The sequence below is a fragment of the Symphalangus syndactylus genome, chromosome 16, assembly GCF_028878055.3.
Source record: "Symphalangus syndactylus isolate Jambi chromosome 16, NHGRI_mSymSyn1-v2.1_pri, whole genome shotgun sequence".
NCBI classification, from domain to species: domain Eukaryota; kingdom Metazoa; phylum Chordata; class Mammalia; order Primates; family Hylobatidae; genus Symphalangus; species Symphalangus syndactylus.
This window is the reverse complement of record NC_072438.2, coordinates 25,292,227-25,311,878: the sequence shown is the minus strand read 5'-3', so window position 1 is coordinate 25,311,878 and position 19,652 is coordinate 25,292,227. Positions and strand designations below refer to the sequence as shown.

The 19,652-nt window shown below is 43.5% G+C and overlaps 1 protein-coding gene and 1 non-coding gene across 2 annotated transcripts; both read right to left on the bottom strand.

Moving 5' to 3' along the window:
• Positions 1-3,982: 3,982 nt before the first annotated feature.
• On the bottom strand, positions 3,983-4,086 carry LOC129465093 (small nucleolar RNA U13). Its single transcript, XR_008651871.1, has one exon. It is a non-coding gene; the product is annotated as a small nucleolar RNA U13 (small nucleolar RNA).
• Positions 4,087-5,562: 1,476 nt separating this feature from the next.
• On the bottom strand, positions 5,563-17,910 carry CLRN2 (clarin 2). The gene is made up of 3 exons (XM_055246373.2): positions 17,432-17,910; positions 9,962-10,141; positions 5,563-6,197 (listed from the first exon to the last, which is right to left on the bottom strand). The coding sequence occupies exons 1-3, from the start codon at positions 17,682-17,684 to the stop codon at positions 5,932-5,934; spliced, it is 699 nt and encodes a 232-aa protein (XP_055102348.1). The 5' UTR covers positions 17,685-17,910; the 3' UTR covers positions 5,563-5,931.
• Between the last annotated feature and the right edge of the window lie 1,742 nt (positions 17,911-19,652).

The following is a 19,652-nucleotide window of genomic DNA, read 5'->3' as shown; positions in this document are numbered from 1 at the left end:
CTCCTGACCTCAGGTGATCCACCCGACTCAGCCTCCCAAAGTGCTGGGATTAAAGACTTGAGCCACCAGCCCTGGCAATTACTCATTTTTTATACTGTGAACATAGAGTAGAACTTCTTTTCACCAGTAACAAATTACTTTTCTTAATTGCAGCTAAATTTTATTGGCTTTGGTCCCTGCAGTTAGTATTAGTAATATCATATCATTAGCAAGCATACAAATGTATGCATATGATAATTATTTTTAAAGGGCATATGCAAATTAATCATCATCACATTCTAATTAATGTCATAAAATAATGTTATGACTAACATTTTGACTTTGCATGGACTGGTCGGCTGGAAGGGATAGTGGACTGCAGACCATTGGACACCTTTGTGAGCCTTAGGAAAAGCCATCCCCTTTAGGAGAAAGCACCTTTGTGGATGAGGCCAGGACAAGCCAGGGGCGCATGGGCTAGTCCCTCACCCCCTATACTTGCACCTCCCTTGGGCGGGGAGCAACCTGCACAGCCACTTGCAGAAACCCCGAGAAGGAGCCTCAAGACTGATGCAAGGCAATAATCTTGGTTTATTGGAAAAGTGGTGGCCTTGACGTCATATAAATCAGAGCTGAAGTCTTTCTCCATTACTTATTAGCAGTGGGGCTGAGCACATTCCTTAAATTCTCCAAGCCTAAAATTACCCATCTGTTTAAAAAAAGATAATATTATTTATCTTGAATAATTGTTGTCAGAATTAAGGAGAAAGTGTACAGTGCCTGGCCCACACAAGATGGTGACCTCTGAGAGGAAAGAATTCAGTGTTTTTCTGAGCTCTCAAACTACTCTCAACAACAATTAATACAGAAGACTTCTATGGCCAAATGTGGAGAATTTCCCTCCATCAACAAATAAGCGCCGGGCATGGTGGCTCACGCCCGTAATCCCAGCACTTTGGGAGGCCGAGGCGGGCAGATCACGAGGTCAGGAGATCGAGACCATCCTGGCTAACACGGTGAAACCCCGTCTCTACTAAAAATACAAAAAATTAGCCGGGCGAGGTGGCGGGCGCCTGTAGTCCCAGCTATGCGGGAGGCCAAGGCAGGAGAATGGCGTGAACTCCAGGGGGCGGAGCCTGCAGTGAGCCGAGATTGCGCCACTGCACTCCAGCCTGGGTGAAAGAGCGAGACTCCGTCTCAAAAAACAACAACAACAACAACAACAACAAAACAAATAAGCAATCAGTTCTGCAGCAGACACCAGCTGGGTGTGCTCTAAGTCAGTTCTGACACTATCCACCTGGAGATAGCATCAGGTCCCACAGGCTAAGGGCTCAGTCCCCGAAGCTGTCCCTCCTCCCTCAGACACTAGTCGCAAGTCTGGGTTTCTGGAACTTCTGACTGATTGGCCTCAAATTAGCCAAACCCACAACTTCGTCTTTGGGTTTGGCTTTGCTGGGGCAGCTCACAGAACTCAGGGAAACACTTCTATTTACTGGTTTATTACAAAGGATATCACAAAGGATACAGACGAAGAGATGCATGGAGCAAGCTGTGGGAGAAGGAGCGCGGAGCTTGCATGCTCTCCCTGAGTGCACCTCCCTCCAGGAACCTCCACATACTCAGCCATCTGGAAGCTCTCCAAACCCAGTTCTTTCGGTTTTCTGCCGAGGCTTCATTATGTAGGCATGATTGATTAAGCATTGGCCATTGGTGATCAACTTAACCTTCAGCCTCTCTTTCCTCCCAGAAGTCATGGGTGTGGGTGAGGCTGGAAGTCCCAACCCTCTAATCCTGCCTTGGTCTTTTCCTGTGATCAGCCCCCTTCCTGAAGCTACTATTTGTTTACTCATAGAATGACCAAATTAATTGTAGTCAAGATAAAGGAGCTACATTTTCCTCCGTGCATTTGAAAAATAATGCAACTGAATTTTGTGACCCAGATATTTAATCTCTCTTCTTCCCATGCCCACTCTCAACCTGCTAAATTCCATATTGGAATCTCATTTACCCTATTCCTGAAAGACGGTCTTTCAGACTAGGCCTGATTATTGCCAGTAACGTGGTTGCCACCTGATGGATTATGGTTTAAAGACATTATAGATACTTCTAAAAACACTTTCAAAAACTATGGACTCTGTCACAGAAAAAGTGCATATGCGTACAAAAGCCTGCACTTTGACTTCTTGAAACACATCCGGCCTGGCGTGGTGGCTCATGCCTGTAATCCCAGCACTTTGGGAGGCTGAGACGGGTGGATTGCCTGAGGTCAAGAGTTTGAGACCAGCCTGGCCAACACAGTGAAACCCCATCTCTACTAAAAATACAAAAAATTAGCTGGGCTTGGTGGTGGGCACCTGTAATCCCAGCTACTCAGGAGGCTGAGGCAGGAGAATTGCTTGAACCCGGGAGGCGGAGCTTGCAGTAAACTGAGATCCTGCCATTGCTCTCCAGCCTGGGCAACAGAGCAAGACTCTGTCTCAAAAAAAAAAAAAAAAAAAAGAAACACATCCATCTTGATTAAAGTCAATACTAATTTACACTTAGAAGAAAAACTGAATTCACTCTGTACCTTTTTTTTTTTTTTTTGAGACAAAGTTTCACTCTTGGCGTCCAGGCTGGAGTTCAATGGCGCTATCTCGGCTCACTGCAACCTCTGCCTCTGGGGTTCAAGCGATTCTCCTGCCTCAGCCTCCCAAGTAGCTGGGATTACAGGCACCCACCACCACTCCCAGTTAATTTTTGTATTTTTCGTAGAGATGGGGTTTCACCACGTTGGCTAGGCTGGTCTTGAACTTCTGACCTCAGGTGATCTGCCCACCTCAGCCTCCCAAAGTGCTGGGATTACAGGCGTGAGCCACTGTGCCCGGTCCACTCTGCCCCCTTCTTGGCATGATGGTCTGCATATGACTGAAGGCAGTGATCAGTTCAAAGACTACGGCCCTGATGACTTTATTTTTATTTTTGGAAATAGAGAGAGAGGGTCTTGCTATGTTGTCCATGCTGGTCTTGAACTCCTGGACTCAAGCAGTCCTCCCTCCTTGGCCTCCCAAAGTGCTGGGATTACAGGCATGAGCCACCACACCGGGCCGCTGTGCTAACTTTTTGCATAGCTCCATCACAAGCCTTCTCAGTATGAATCATCCCCAGCTGCTGGGAGAATGAAATGTCTGGAGGACAGAGATTTTTGTCAGTTCACTGCTTTAGTCCCAGCACCTAGATCAGTATCAATACTGTTGAATGAATAAATGTACCAAGATCCTCAGACACTTGTCATATAAACTGTTGTCAGATTTTCTGTATTTATGTTGATTTTTAAAAAATCCTTCAGCAGAACTTTGTGTTCAAACTTGATATGATATTGACATTTCCTCTTGTTTTCAAGACAGCTTGGCAGTCTGTCACTATCTTTTGGATCCGTCTCCTATCACATAACTGTCTCTTCTAGCCATGTGCCATCTGCATCGTTGGTGAGTTCCATCAGTCCACTAAATAGTGCTGAAGCTATGCCTGGGATATGGAAAGAGGGCTGAAAGGGGCAGGTGAGCCCAGCAAGGAATTATAAAGAAGAGAGAGATGACATGAGCACTTCTTGAAGTCACCAAATCAGGTGTCATTTTAGATGGAGCTAATCTAGGGAATTAGATCACTTAAAAAAAAAAAAAATTCCCAGGTTGGGCGTGGTGGCTCATGCCTGTAATCCCGGCCCTTTGGGAGGCCGAGGCAGGTGGATCACTTGAAGTCAGGAGTTTGGGACCAGCCTGACCAACATGGTGAAAACCTATCTCTACTAAAAATACAAAATTAGCTGGGCGTGGTGGCGCACACCTGTAATTCCAGCTACTTGGGAGGCGGAGGCAGGAGAATTGCTTGAAGCCGAGAGGCAGAGGTTGCAGTGAGCTGAGATCATGCCATTGCACTCCAGCCTGGACAACAAGAGCGAAGCTCTGTTAAAAAAAAAAAAAAAAAAAAAAAAAAAATCCTTTTCCTTTTTTTTTCTTCAGGTCAGATGGGTAATGTGCGGATGTCATAACAAGGTTCCAGGATGGCACATCTTACACACGTGCATGAAAACCCAATCATCATCCTCATGAACTACAAAACGATCACATTAGATAACTTTTGCATGACATGAAGATAGGAGACCTGGGAAAAGATTCATCCAAGCTAGCACCAAGGGAAAATGAGTTCATAGAGTTGTGTACCTCTGTTAGTCAGGGTTCTCCAGAGGAACAGAGCCAACAGGCTGTGTGTGGGTGTGTGTGTGTAGAGTAACAGAGAGAAAGAGGGGGGTATTTTAAGGAATTGTCTCGCATGACTCAGGAGGCCAGCAATTCCAGAATCTTGAGGCTAGATGCGCACGCTGGAGATCCAGTGACAGTTGCAGTTTGAGTCCAAAAAGTCTACTGGCAGAATTCTCTCTCCCTCAGGGGAGCTAGGCCTTTTTTCCATTAGGCTCTTCAACTGATTAGATGAGGGAATTACCATCCAATTATAGATGGTAATCTGTTTTACTCAAAATACACAAATTTAAGTGTTAATCTCATCAAAAAATACCTTTGAAAAAACATCTAGAAGTGTTTGACCAAATATCTGGGTACTGTGGTCCAGCCAAGGTGACACATAAAATTAATCATTCCAGTGGCACTTAGGAAAACCCAACACAAAACAGCTGAATTTCTCCAACAGGTGATTAAAGCGACATTCTAATCCCATTGAGTACTCACACGCTTCTAAGCCCTCTTTGAAATTTCTTCCTATTTTTTTTTTTTTTTGAGACGGAGTCTCACTCTGTCACCCAGGCTGGAGTGCAGTGGTGTGATATCGGCTCACTGCAACCTCCGCCTCCCGGGTTCAAGTGATTCTTCTGCCTCAGCCTCCCGAGTAGCTGGGACTACAGGTGCACACCACCACGGCGGGCTAATTTTTGTATTTTTAGTAGAGACAGGGTTTCACCATATTGGTCAGGCTGGTCTCGAACTCCTGACCCCATGATCTGCCCACCTCAGCCTCCCAAAGTGCTGCGATTACAGGTGTGAGCCACTGTGCCCAGTCCCTCCTTGTAATTTCACACCCTCTGCCCAGCCTTTTTACTGACGCATCCTGGAATGCCCTTCTCTAACTTTGCTTCCTTCACCACTGGAAAAAGTCTACTCATCTTTCAAAGCTCAGATCACATGTTCACGCTGTGATACTTTCTTTAATACCACACCCCATCCCCGAGATTTAATTCCCTCCTCGGTCCCTTCTGGCTGTTCTATTATTAGGTTGGTGCAAAAGTAATTGCTGTTTTTGCCATTAGGACCTAATGAGTTAATAAATGAGTTAGAACAGTGTCTAGCACATAGTAACCACTCAAAAAATGGCAGTTATTTGCATTCTTAGTGTTACCGTTGCTAAGTCCTGTGTCACGTGGAAAGACTAGGTGTTTCTGGAGGGCAGGAACAGGAACAGTATCATATTCTTCTTAGAATTCTTCCCCATTCACCAGCCCAATATTGTATGGAACTGACCAGGGATCTACAGACACTTATTGGAGTATGTAGTATCTTGTATTTGTCAAGTGCTCTACAGAATGCAGAATCTGGCAATATCATCACCCATTTAAACTTCACAACAGCCCTGCGAAGTTGTTACTGTGAACATCTGTTAGTTTACAGATGAAGAAACAGAGACGTAGACATTAAGTGAATTGTCTAATGTCACACACAGCTGGCAAGTGGCAGTCTCCAGCTGCAACTTGAACTCCAAGGTCATGAGAGAGGAATGCAAGGACGCTGGGGATTCCAGGCAAGTTTTTCTTTTCTGGCCCAGGTAACAGCCTTGGTCCTTCACATCCTTCTTCTTACTGCTGAGAACATAGCCATGATGGAGTGGGAAGGCTGCAAAAACATGAGGACTCCATTCACACACAGAACTGACTTAGGACAGGGTGTGAACAGGGGAAGGCTATTAATACAAGATATCCTCAGCCGTGACTGTGGCCTCTTCGATTTTGGTCTTAATCTCAGGGAGGGGAATTTGACTGATCGCCACCACGACCAAGTTTGCGGCGTGGGCCGAAGCGCTGGCCACGCAGATCCAAAACGACTCTTCATACTGTTCTTCCACCACCACAAACTGGAAGAGCTTCTCCTGAAAGTTGGCGATTCGTTCCGTCAGGTCGTGAAATTTCACTGCAGCCAGGAAGCTGGCGATGGCTAATGCCACGACGCCGCCTGAAATCCAAAAAGGTCACCCTCATTCATGGCTCCTTTTTGCAACTCTATGAGAGGTGGCATTTCTGTGCCATGTGTGACAAACTTGCTTTGGGTTAAAAAAATTATGAGGAAGACGTAAATTTTAATTTGCTTTTAAAAGTAGGAGACAACCTACACAGTATGAAGGAGAGAGGCAGGATTGTGCAGGGAAAGAGAGAATCTGCTTTATCAGCTTTGAATTTCCACCCCTCCAATTTTTTTTGTTTGTTTGTTTTGAGATGGAGTCTTGCTCTATTGCCCAGGCTGGAGTGCAGTGGTGCCATGTCAGCTCACTGCAACCTCTGCCTCCCGGGTTCAAGCCATTCTCCTGCCTCAGCCTCCTGAGTAGCTGGGACTACAGGTGCCTGTCACCACACCCGGCTAATTGTTGTAGTTTTAGTAGAGACGGGGTTTCATCATGTTGCCCAGGCTGGTCTCAAACTCCTGACCTCAAGTGATCCATTCGCCTTGGCCTCCCAAAGTGCTAGAATTACAGGTGTGAGCCACCGTGCCCAGCCCACTCTTCCAATTTTTCCCCTTACCCAGTACCATGCTTCCTAGGGATCCACATTTGGAGAAGTTCATTGTCTAAAATATCCTAGCATTTCTATGAAGACCGTGAAGGCTATGTGGCAAGATGTAAGAAAAACTGTTGCTCTCCTGTTTAATTATCCTCCTTCCATGCTTAAGGATAAGGATGACCATTCATAGAAAAAGGAAAGGAGGGAGGGGAAAACTGGAAGAATTCCAAACTACTTCCCTATGTTTTGCTTGAAACTTTGACCTTCCGGGAGGAATCTCTCTCTCTCTCTCTTTCTCTCTCTCTCCCCCTCTTCCTCTGGTTTCAATTTTAATTAATATTTTTAATAACACATTTATGATGCTTCTTAAAAGATTAGTATATCTTCATCAAAGAAAAATTTGGACACCAGAGAAAATCATAAACAAATTTACTTTTATCCTAAAAGCCAGCATGAACACTTTGAACATTTTAGTGTTTTTCTTTACGTTTCTTTCTCTTTAACAAAATTAGTGTTATGGTGTTCTTACTTTGATTTTAAATTTGATTTTTTTCCCCTCACTGGGACATTTTTACGTGTTGTTACATATTCTGTTACAGAATGACTTTATTGTCTGTTTTTATTTTTGTTTTTGAGACAGGGTCTTGCTCTGTCACCCAGGCTGGAGTGCAGTGGCGTGATCATGGCTCATTGCAGCCTCGACTTCCTGGGTTCAAGCGATCCTCTTGCCTCAGCCTCCTGAATAGCTGGGATCATGGGTGCATGCCACCATGCTTGGCTGATTTTTGATTTTTGTTGGTTTGTTTGTTTGTGGAGATGAGGTCTCACTATGTTGCCCAGGCTGGTCTTGAACTCCTGAGCTCAAGCAATCCTCCTGCCTCAGCATCCCCAAGTGCAGAGATTACAGGTGTGAGCCACCGTGCCAGGCTTACAGCATGACTATAAATGAGTGCATAATATTTTATGCACTACACACTATAATTTATGTAAGTATTTTTAGTGGAGACTAAGCAGTCTCTACTAAATTATAGAAATAAGGTCACATACTATAATTTAAATAAGTGTGACCTTATTTCTGGATGTCTAGATTACTTCTAATTTTTTGATATTATAAAGTGCTACAGCAAATACCATTTTATGTACATCCTTGTTCTCTTTTCCAGTATTTCCTCAGCATAAATCCAAACATGGAATTGTTTAGTCAAAAGATATTCAAAGGCTATTCACCTTTTTCTGCCTTTTGACACTACGGTGTTGTTGTTTTTTTAAGCTCAGTGGCAAGAAATAAAGTTTTGTCAAAAGACATAAAGCTTTGCCTGTTTTTATTTCTTGAGACAAGCTTTCGCTCTGTTGGCTGAGGCTGGAGTGCAGTGGCATGATCACGGTTCACTGCAGCCTGGACCTCCCAGGCTCAAGCAATCCTCCCACCTCAGCCTCCCTAAGTGTTGGGATTATAGTTCCCAAGCAGCTGAGACTACAGGCACCTGACACCACGGACAGCTAATTTTTTTTTATTTTTTATTTTTGTAGAAATGGGATTTTGCTATGTTGCCCAGGCTTTTTTGCCTGTTGCCAATACTTTCATCAGTAGAGCCTGAGTGCTATCTCTCTGAGGAAAGAAATGGACAGAGATAAGGATTTATTTAATAAGCAGAGTTGAGCACTTTTTACATGACATCCTCTGTGAGGATTCATGCAGATGAGGAAGACATCTGTAGTCTTGATAAGGGTGAGCCATGTATATAAACAATTCTACAGGGTGGCTACCATCTGCAAACAAAGGCAAATACATAATGATTGATTGATATATATTATAATACATAATAAAATAACATTACCTGTTTTTATATTATTCTTGTATAAGGTAATCATAGTGAGGGATTATTGTCCTAATGGTACCTTGAATATTTGACCTGAGTTTTCTGTGACAGCCCTCATTTCACAGGATTCTGTTATTTTCATTACAGATGATATGTTAAGTGCATAATTAAATGTGAATTAATTTCTGTGCATCAATATACTCCCAAATCAACATGCATGCGCACACACACACACACACACACACACAATCTTGTAGTTTTGCCTTGGAAAATAGGTCATGATGGTCATAAATGAGAGCATGGATCTGTGGAAAAATAAAGAGCTTAGAATCAGTTATGCTTAGGTTGGAATACCACCTCTGCCACTCATTGTGGGGCGACTGTTTTACTTCTCTGAGCCTCAGGCTCTTCATCTGTAAATGTGGGTCTAATAATACCTCATAGAGGGATGTGGTGAGATTTAAATGAAGTAATACATGCAAAATCTCCAGGTTCCTGCCCAGCCCTTACTGGTTGCTCAGTAAGTTGCATCTAGTTTAAGGGCATGGTGCAGTGAAGGTGTTGGGGAGGTGAGAGGAGGGAGAACTGAGACAGCCAGTGAGCCATGTCTGCATTAATATGCCCAAGTGTGTGTGGGGGGAACACCAAAGACCTTGGCAGCTAGATGGGACTCACTTCCCCTTCTCAACCCAGAGCCTGAATGGAGGAGCCTTTCACGAATGGCCTCTTGTTCACACTACCATTCTCTTCTGTCATTTGTGGAGTTCCTCCTAGCCTTAGCTGCAGCACCAGCTGAATCTCCTTCCTGTCTCAGGGCCCCCACCTCTCCCTACTTCCAGCTCTCTGTCTTCTGGCTTCTCCTTTCACCTCGATCTCGCTTCACTGCCCTAAGCCCTCAGCCATTCACATACTCTAATAAGATGGTTCTTTGTTGTGACAGACTCTGCAACTTAAAGAGGAAATTCATGAGCACTTTGGGAGGCTAAGGCAGACGAATCCCTTGAGCTCAGGAGTTTGAGACTAGCCTGGGCAACATGGTGAAACCCTGTCTGTACAAAAAATACAAAAAATTAGCTGGGCATGGTGGTGCCTGCCTGTACTGCCAGCTACTTGGGGGCCTGAGGTGGGAAGATCACTTGAGCCCAGGAGGTCAAGGCTGCAGTGAACTAAGATTGCACCACTGCACTCCAGTCTGGGTGACAAAGTGAGACCCTGTCTCAAAAAAAAAAAAAAAAAAGGAAAAAGAGGACATTTATTCCATGCCCACCAAGAAGGTCTTAGACCCAGGAAAGTCAAAGCTCCAATGGGGCATTTTAGTTCCTTCACACCTTCTGCCCAACTACTTGGAGCCCAGCCCTGCGATGGTATGGACGTAATTTTCTCTCCCTAAGGGACTTCTTACCTGCCAGGACATTCCATAGGCAGATGCCCCCAGGACCATTGACTGCCCGGTATGGGACCTGGATCATGTTGAGAATGGCAAAGCCCATGCTGACCAGAGCCAGGGCCAAGGCCAGGAAGAGGAGCAGCAGAATCATCACATGAAGGCCTGCGTTGAGCTCCTTCACCAGGTGTGGGAAGACTGGGGAGACAAGACACAGCACTATTTCAATGTCAGAGTTAGACTCGCTTTCATAAAGCCCAAGCTTGCATACCACGAAGGGTTCAATAGACACGGGTGAGGGCAAGACAGCAAGCATGGGGTTTTCAAACAGTGGGAGACTTTCTGAGATGAACTTATGGCCCCCAGATTCATACTTGTCAGTTGACCAACAAGCCTCTCTTCCTTAGAGTGGACATAAAATCAAAATGTGCCCTGGCTGTCAATTTAAGTTGCACTGAGCTTGAAGCTCTGGGATCTGATGTGAACTGATGCACACAGGCCCCAGTGACTCAGCAAGGTAGACCCTGGCTTACCCCCATGTATGAAGGACACATAATTCTTACGTTGCACAATGTTTTATTAAAATATTAATTTGCCTTACGAATATGGCAAATAAGTTAGTGAAATCTTAATTTATATTTGTTTTCTCTATGTTTGCCAGCAGTACCAGCTGTGAAGATGAAATAACATAATAGAGTAGCTCAAATAGTGCCTGGGAAAGTCAGTTCTCAAAAATGGCAGCTGTGGTTATTGCTGTTACATTTTGATGGTCTTGGGAAAGTCATGTGACTTCTCAAGCCTCAGTTTCTTCATCAGTACAATGGGGATAGTAATCCCTGCATATGAATTGAGGATAATCAACATTTACTAAGTGCAGTCATGGACCAAACATTTTACATCGTCTTGTTCAATGTGCATGACAAAGACATGAGGTAGATTTTATAAACTCCCTTTACCCACAGGCTTGGAGACATTAAATTGCTTGCATTTGGGGAAGGGAACTCTTAATTCTATATAAGATTATAGTTCAATATACTATGAGAACAAATGTGACCCTGAAAGAGCCAGTCCTTCAAGATGGGTCCTGAGTGGTTTACTGGGTCTAAATTTAAAATAGGCCAAGTGGCCATTTACTGACTAGGGGGTCACATGCATCTTCTGAGTTCCTTGAAAACTCACACCTTTTTATCTTTGAGATCTGCTTCAGCCAATCAGGGCTCAGCTGTAATGAGCAATCAGGGCTCAGCTGTATCAGCTAATCAGGGTTCAGCTGTATCAACCAATCAGAACTAAGTGAATTTGAATCCTTTATTTACCTAAACAGACCTGATTGGAAACCTGGGTGGGAACTTTTGCTATAAAATCTGAGCCTTCCCTTTCTTCCCTGGAATACACCTTCCTTTTACACCAGAGGCTGTGCTTCCCTGGTCTGTAAACCGTTAACTGGAATACATTCTTTCCTCCAAATTTCTTTTCTGAGAACTGTTGTTCACAACTGTATGGTATCAACAGTGTCAAGTCATGATCTTTAGTAGTTTTAAATGAAGAATTGAACATTATGAAAGCTACAGAACTTCTGAGCATACTCATTCCTCTGCAATTGCCCCAAGGTTCCTGCTGAATACCCGCCCTGATGGAACTAGCGCCTTTGCTGGTTCACCTGCCTCTCTTAGTCACTGAAGGTTGGCGTCTCCCAATCCTGAGAACTAGAGTTTTTGTTTTTCCTGTTAGGTGTCCTTTCCACTCACACGTTTTCAGGCACTCCACGTTTACATCGTGAGTTCTGATGTTTCTTTCCAGTTCTGAATTTCCATTTATTTTTATCTCCCTATGGTTATCTAATCAGCATTGGAAACTTTACCCTGGAAGACGAGCTCCTTTCCAGTGAGTTTGTCTTTGTAAAGCGTCTTTCTTCCCTGTGCTTCTATCCCATCTTAATGTCCCTTAGATTGTTTTTTCTCTTTTCAAACCCTCAGCCCCTTTTTGTTTCAGACACAGTAGCTTGTGCCTGATTTTTATTTATTTTTATTTTTTGAGACAGAATCTTGTTCTGTCACCCAGGCTGGAGTGCAGTGGCACCATCTCGGCTTGGCGCAACCTCCTCCTCTCCGATTCAAGCAATTCTCATGCCTCAGCCTTTCCAATAGCTGGGATTACAGGCACCCGCCACCATGCCTGGCTAATCTTTGCATTTTTAGTAGGGACGGGGGTGTCACCATGTTGACCAGGCTGGTCTCAAACTCCTGGCCTCAAGTGATCTGCCCGCCTCAGCCTCCCAAAGTGCTGGGATTACAGGTGTGAGCCACCAGACCCTGCCGCTTGTGCCTGATTTTTAAATTGTTTCATTATCCCCTTTCTTGACCAGGCAATCCTTAGGACACATGACTAACATAGTAATGCTCACCAAAACTCTTACAATAGAAAACAGTCACATATGTAAATGGCAAAGATCAAAATGTTTGCTAACACACCGTGCTGACGATGGTGTAAGGAAGAGGCACTCTCAAGTCTCGTAGAAATATTAATTCGTGTAACCTTGTTAGAGGGCAATTTGGCAACATCTACTAAAGCAAATTCACACCTAGGAATTTATTTTCCAGAAGCACTCCCACATGTGCTCAAAGCGGAGATCAAATATTGGATATTCATTACAATAGCAAAAGATTGGAGAAAAAGCAATATGTGAATAGACTGATTTAATAAATTAAGGTGTCCATAATGTATATAATTCATCTTTTAAAAAGAAAGAATTATATCCACATAATGATTGAACCCATATCCAGATTTGATTTTTTAAAATTGAGAAATAATCATATTAGGATGATGGGGGAGAGGGAATTTGGGGCATATGGAGTGATGTGGAGAGGGTGGTAAAGAGTGCCCAGTCCTCAGCCTTCATAGTAGGAAGTGCATTAACTATAATTAAAAAATACTTATTGGCAAAGGGCAAATCTCACTCAACCCCCACATTCTTGTGCCATAACTCAGGGCTCAGGACCTCATGGTTAATTGAGATTTTATTATTTTTTAATATATGTCATTATTTAGAAATTCGAGGCTGGGGCAGTGGCTCGTGCCTGTAATCCCAGCACTTCTGGGGGCCGAGATGGGGGGATTGCTTGGGGCTAGGAGTTGAGATAAGTCTGGGCAACATAGCAAGGCTCTGTCTCTAAATTAAATTATTTTTAAAAAAGAAGAAAAAAGTAGAAATTCAAATCATTTCTCAGGAGTGTTAATGCACCAGTTCTTTCTACTTTCTTTCTGAGGGGTGACTCTGCCTTAGCCTGATACCCAGTGCTGCCCTAGGAAAGCTGTTGCTCACTTGCCTTTCATATTTGAAACCCAGGTTCCAAGAGTTTTAGATGTCTCCCAAGAGGAATTGAATTTAAGTTTCCAGCTTGAAATCCATGACCCTACACACGATTCATGGTGATCAATGACAACACATGATTCATGGTGATAAATGACAACAGCCATCTATATGGGGTGCAGACTATGTGCCGGTGGCTTTATATATATTCTTTGTTTTGTTGCTCTTGGACACCCTCTCTCACGCTTACAAATGAGGAAACTGAGGCTCGGAGAAGTGAAATAGCTTAGCCACGCTCCCACAGCAAGAAAGTGTCAGCTTAACTACTCTATTACAGGGCTAGAGCAGAAAAATCAGAAAGCATAGATAAGTAGAGATTTAAAATTCTAAACATAGAGTCTTTTGAATTCTGAAGGTCTCATTTTGAATTTGAATAGATATAGTTGTTTCCTACATATTAGAGGCAACTCACTTGAATACCAGAATTGATTAATCATTCTATCAGCATCTACGACTATTAGATAATTTGTTTGCTCCGAATGCCAGAGAGGTCTGGCAGTCCTTTTTGCCCCCGCAGGGCAAATAAGAAAAGCAGGACATCTGAAGTCAAACCCAGGTCCTGGCCACTAGTGGAATACCTGTGAGGCAGGAAGTAGACAGGAACCAGAGAACTAAAAGCTGCAAAGCAATCGATTATATTAGGTGCTTTTAAAGAAATTATTTTATGTATTGATTTCTCTGATCTCTAATTTCCTCATCAATAAAATGGGCATAATAAAATCTCTTCTCTAGCATAGTAAAAATGGAAGGAAATGAACTACAAGGCAGTGGCTTCAGATACTGTGTTCTGTGCCTAGTACATATTTACCTGCCTCTCCTTTATCACATGGTAAACCTTTCTGTTTTCTTTCTCTTTTTTTTTTTTGAGACGGATTTTCATTCTTTTCACCCAGGCTGGAGTGCAATGGCACAATCTTGGCTCACTGCAACCTCCACCTCCCAAGTTCAAGTGATTCTCCTGCCTCAGGCTCCTGAGTAGCTGGGATTACAGGCACCTGCCACCACGCCCGGCTAATTTTTGTATTTTTAGTAGAGATGTGGTTTCACCATGTTGGCCAGGCTGGTCTCAAACTCCTGACCTCAGGTGATCCACCCGCCTTGGCCTCCCAAAGTGCTAGAATTACAGGCATGAGCCACTGTACCCGGCCAGATGGTAAGCTTTTCTAGGGCAGGTACTTGTCTGTTTTGTTCATCCCTGTTTTCCTAAGAGCCTGGTCTGTAAATACTCCATAGTGCAATTGAATGTGTGGACAATGCTAAAGTAATGTCTGTCTCTTTCTTTCTCTAGCCACCCAAACAGCCATGTTGACTTGTTTTTATTTCATAGGGCCTGGGTATAAAAAAAGGGCCTTAATCTTTGTGATGAATAGTTCTTTGGTTTTCTCCATGATTGGTGTGGGAATTTATTCCCCTGGGTGATTTTTTGGGGAGACCTCTGTGATGAGAAAAGTGGCTGTTTGTGAACGAGACCCAATAAAACCTCCCCATCCCACCGTTTACAAAGCACTTTCACTTATGTCCCCATCTACACTGATCTGCAACTGCGGGGATTTTTTTTTTCTTTCTACAGATGGATAGTGAATGACAGAAAGAGACTCCAGGAGAAACAGACTGCTGGTTGTGGGAGGCTCTGATATACCCCGTAGCTGCCTCGAGGTTATACTGTGCTAGAATTAAAAGCTGTAAATCTAAAGGAGACTAGACTGGCACTAGAGAACCTTGTAATATCAGTGTCCCCGAGCTGTATCTGGGTAAAGCCAGCCAAGCACAGGAGGAACCTGGCCCCAGGCTCCTCGTGAATGCTTTGAAAGAGAATCACATCCAAGGTACTGTGAATGGATGTTTATAGACCCTCCTCTGAGACAACCCCAGGGCAGCAGGAAACAAAACCTTCTCAAACAAAACCTTCTCAAATACGCTCCTACTCAGGGACAAGAATAAAATGTCCTTTATGCTTTTCACAGGGTTCTGATGCTTTCCACACCAGACCATGTTAGTTGAACCCAGGGGAATGTTTCCCATGGGTGTCCTTCTAAGAAGGAAGAAGGAGGAAGGCAAGAAGTATTTACTGAGTTCCTCCAAGGCTCAAACAAAATATGCATTTGTTTGCAGCTTCCCACTCGAAGCAGTTTACATTTCTGTGAGCTGGGAATGGCAGGGGTCTGGTCATTAGGTTAATGCTGGTACGTGACTGCGGTTTAATCTTCTCACCCCATTCAAGTTTCAACAATTGTCCTGTTGGGGTTCAGAAACCAACACCCCTAAAATATGAAGCTTTGTGAAGAAGCCGCAAGGTCTCTCTGGCTTCCCCTCTCCCTCGTGTCTCTCCATTATTTGTCTGTCTCATAAGCACAGGATGAGGTTGTTCTCTGACATTCCCTCACCTGCCTACATCCAGACCTACCAAAGAAAAAGACCTCTGGTCCATTCCCTGAGTGTTCATTAATTGTACCCATATCACAGGAAGAAAGACTAAAGTCTGTTAACACAGCTGGACAGACTTTTGTCACAAACCAATGTCTGCTCTGTGGGCCCAACAGACTTTGTCCCAGCTCACTGTATGTTCTTTAAGCCCATTGAATTTCCCTAAAAATAATTTACTAGTCCCCTAAAATCATCCACACTTCCCCATCTCCCTTTCCCCTAAGATGATGAGGATATAACCATCTGTACCCCAGTGAGACAGCAGACAATCACTCCGTGATTTTCCCCATGCATGCTAATAAATGTGTGTGCCATTTTCCCTATTAATCTGCCTTTTGTCAGTAGATTGTTTAGAGAACCTTGAGAGTGCAAAGGGGAAGTTTTACAGTCCCGATGACATCCTTTATAGCAACAGCATCTAGTTCAGAATCAAGTAGTCCATGTAGTTGTCATGGTTAGCTCTTAGCATTTCTTTTATTTTTATTTCTTTACGTAATTTTCAAGTTTTATGTTATAATTTTGATGGAGCTATTTTTTCAATATCCAGGGTCTAATCTAATTGCTAGGTAAATATAAATATGCCCAGACATATTGATCTTGAATATACATAACAAATGTAAATTTTTGTGTATTTAAATGATGACAATTTGTATTATATTTGTCAACGGTTCCAGCTTTTTGTCCTTATAAATTTAATACATTTACCTTGGCCAGATTTCTATAAACTACTACAATTCTGAAATATAGAAATCAAGGAACGAATACCATTCTGTATCACCTTGCATCGGCATGGTATTAATTATGGTTTTGTGTGGACACTTTTCACCAGCGATCTCATCGATTCAAAAGACTTGCAGAATATTGCCTGTTTTCTTTTTTCCTTTCCAGAAGCCCGTTCCTAAGTCCAGCTTGGATTCTTGTTTGCGCAGACTGCTCTGCTTACATCCTGGGCAGCTCTGATGCCACACGGAATGCCAGCCAAAGTCTGTGCCAGCTCACGTTCACAGAGAGCAGGCAAGTGCCTTGCTTGAGGTCTCCCCACCAGTAAACTTTCCAGTAGGGGTTCCAGCCGGCGTAGTCTGATTCCAGAACCCAAGCACAGTGCCCCTTTGCATTTTCTCAGACTGTGAAGCTTTTACAAAAGTAGATGTGGAAGTGGTCATCATGCTTCCCAAAGGTTCAGTTCTGCAGGCAGCCTCCACCCACTTGTTGTGGTCATGTGGCATGGGTCTGGAGTCCGGCTCTACTGTTTCCTGGCTGGGTGACCTCAGGTAAGTTATGTAACCTCTCCAAGCCTTAGTGTACTCCTCTGGAAAATGGGAACATTAACAATTCCTTCTGTATAACTTTGTTGTAAGGCTTTAAGGAGACAAGTGGTGTGAGGTGCTTAAAATGTCTGACACATGTAAACCCTCAATATTTTAATAGTTATTATTAATAGAGGTAAACTGCAAAAATGCACAAATCCTTATTTCTAATGTTTCTATACACCTCTACAGAAAAAGAAAAGAAGGAAGCAAGGAAGGAAGGAAAGATCTTTTTGATGTAGATCCAGAACCCTTGTTTCACTGTGGACTTTGACATTACGCCTGACATTGAGGCAGCAGCCAAATTCCACAATGAGACATAAGCATTCTTACACATTAACAAAAATGAGTGCCTAGAATCAGCTTTCATGCCCCCAATATACTCACTTGTGAATTGGGACTGGCGGCCCCCGAGCCCACACTGCCGCACCTTACACCCTCGGAAGAGCCCGTAGTAAATGTCCCCAATGAACTTGACCAGCTCTCTGTCTGTGGCATTGACCAGATCCACTCCAGTCTGACAAAGGATTTTCCCACTCACCCAGTGGGGCACTACCAGGGCAACGATGATCAGGATGAAGGAGGAGAAGCTGAGTAAAGACGCCAGCCCATACCACGCCTTTTTGAACCATCCAGGCATGCTAGTGGGTGCAGGTCATCCCCAAGGTCTCCGAGCAGCAGCGAGGGTCGTTGACATCTTTCAGATACTCGGCAATGCTCTGCTCCAAGGTCAGCTCTTCCAAACACTCTATTTCAAGACTGTAAGTCCATCCTATTGTCCTCCTTCAGTGCGAGCTTGCACAGTCCATGCTTCCTACAACCACATCCAGAAGCCTCTACAGAGACAATCTTCACCTGACTATATAGCGGAGTGTGTTACTGAAGGAAGTAACTTTATATCTCCTCCTAGACTAATGTTTCAGCAGACTGTTTAATTGTTCCTTGTTTCAAGTATTTAAATAGCCCTGGTGTGGACCTCATGATAAAGGAGTTAGTAATAAGCAAAACCAGGTAGCTCTGACGATAAAGAGACGCAAACCAATCTCAAAAAATGCATATGGTAGAAGGAAAACAAAAACGGAATGATTAGCACTTGAATATTGCCAACAATGCGCGGTATCAAATGTCGATCTCTCTGATGCGTGGGTGCCCTGGCATTTCTTTCTCTGAAATGTCACTGCTGTCAGAATCTTTAGGACTGTTATTAATATCATCAAATGACCCCGGTTCTTGGGGCTTTAATACTGAAATGTGTAAACAGGGCCTTATGAATTTCTCACTGTGTGAATCTGCTGGGGGTAAACTGTGACTAGAATTACTTTGTGGCTGTTGGGGCAGCCTGGAATTCAACACTTAACATTGCTCTCACCCGTCCCTCCTTCTGCATTATCTGAAATGGGAGAGAAAAGTGTTTTTCTAGTGTATTAGCAAATAGTAGCCACACTGCTGGGGTATTCATCTCTTCTAACAGTGGAAGATCTAGGTTTTCCTTTTAATCTGTAGATACTAGGAATGAAATATTCTTTCCTTTCTATCTTATACTGTGGACTTTGACATTTTGACTTTTACCTTATTCCTGAATATCAACTTAACATCACGTGAGACTGGCAACAGCCACTCTATCCATATCTCTGGGGAGCAAAGTTGGGCAGAAGTGGAGCAGTAAAATTTCTTAGTTGGTCACAGAAGCCTGAAGGGGGGTTCAGGAAGTTGCACTGTTAACCAATAGGGGTCCCAGGAATCTCACCTGGAGAGTGTCAAGGAAGCAGAGGGACATATTAATGGAAATGTCAGTTTCCTTCCTTGTAACTGGGGCTCACTTCAGTGGCCACTCCACAATGAAAATAAAGATGAGAATTTCTGAGCCTGGGCAATGTAGTGAGGCCTCATCTCTACAAAAAATAAAAAATAAAAAACTAGTTGGGCCTGATGGTGTGTATTTGTAGTCCCAGCTATAGGAGGCTGAGGCTGGAAGATTGCTTGAGCCCAGGAGCTCAAGGTTGTAGTGAGCTATGATCATGCCACTCTGAGTGACAGAGTGAGATCCTGTCTCTTTCTATATATAAAATGAGTGGCACTTTACCATGTACAAAATGCTTTGACCATATGCTTGCTCACCTCTGATGCTCCAGCAACCCTTTATGGTAAACAGGCAATGTACTATTTCAGCCATTTCTTTCATGGAAAACTGGATGTCGGTGCTGGGGCTGAAATTCAGGTCTTTGAATTACAACAGCTCATCTTCATCCCAGTGACTTTGAAACAGCAAATGTTTTTCTGGTAAAACATAACAGAACACATATAAAAGGCTCAGAAGACTGCTTGGCATATTAAGTGATCAATAATGTTAGTTCACGTTCTTATTTTAACATTAAGCATGCTTTGACAACTCAGGACTTGTGTAAATATCAGAGTCATATTTCTGCCGTCAGTGATGGACCTGTGTCAACTTTTGGTGTTTTGAGGGTTAAGCAATTGTTTCCAGAAAAACTCTAAGGGAAACACTTGATTCCCATCAAGCCTTTGTCTTGCTGAACAAAGGTGTGGTTAAGTGGAACTCTAGCCATTGAAGACCTGTGTTCAAATTCCCACTCTCCTGGACAAGTGT

Bases quoted from the DNA above. Each gene is read 5' to 3' on its own strand.
- CLRN2 (XM_055246373.2), bottom strand. From the start codon at position 17,684: ATGCCTGGATGGTTCAAAAAGGCGTGGTATGGGCTGGCGTCTTTACTC. The intron at 10,142-17,431 runs GTGAGTATATTG...TTGTCTCCCCAG, and splicing joins CCGCCAGTCCCAATTCACAA to TCTTCCCACACCTGGTGAAG. The intron at 6,198-9,961 runs GTAAGAAGTCCC...TTTGGATTTCAG, and splicing joins CCTATGGAATGTCCTGGCAG to GCGGCGTCGTGGCATTAGCC.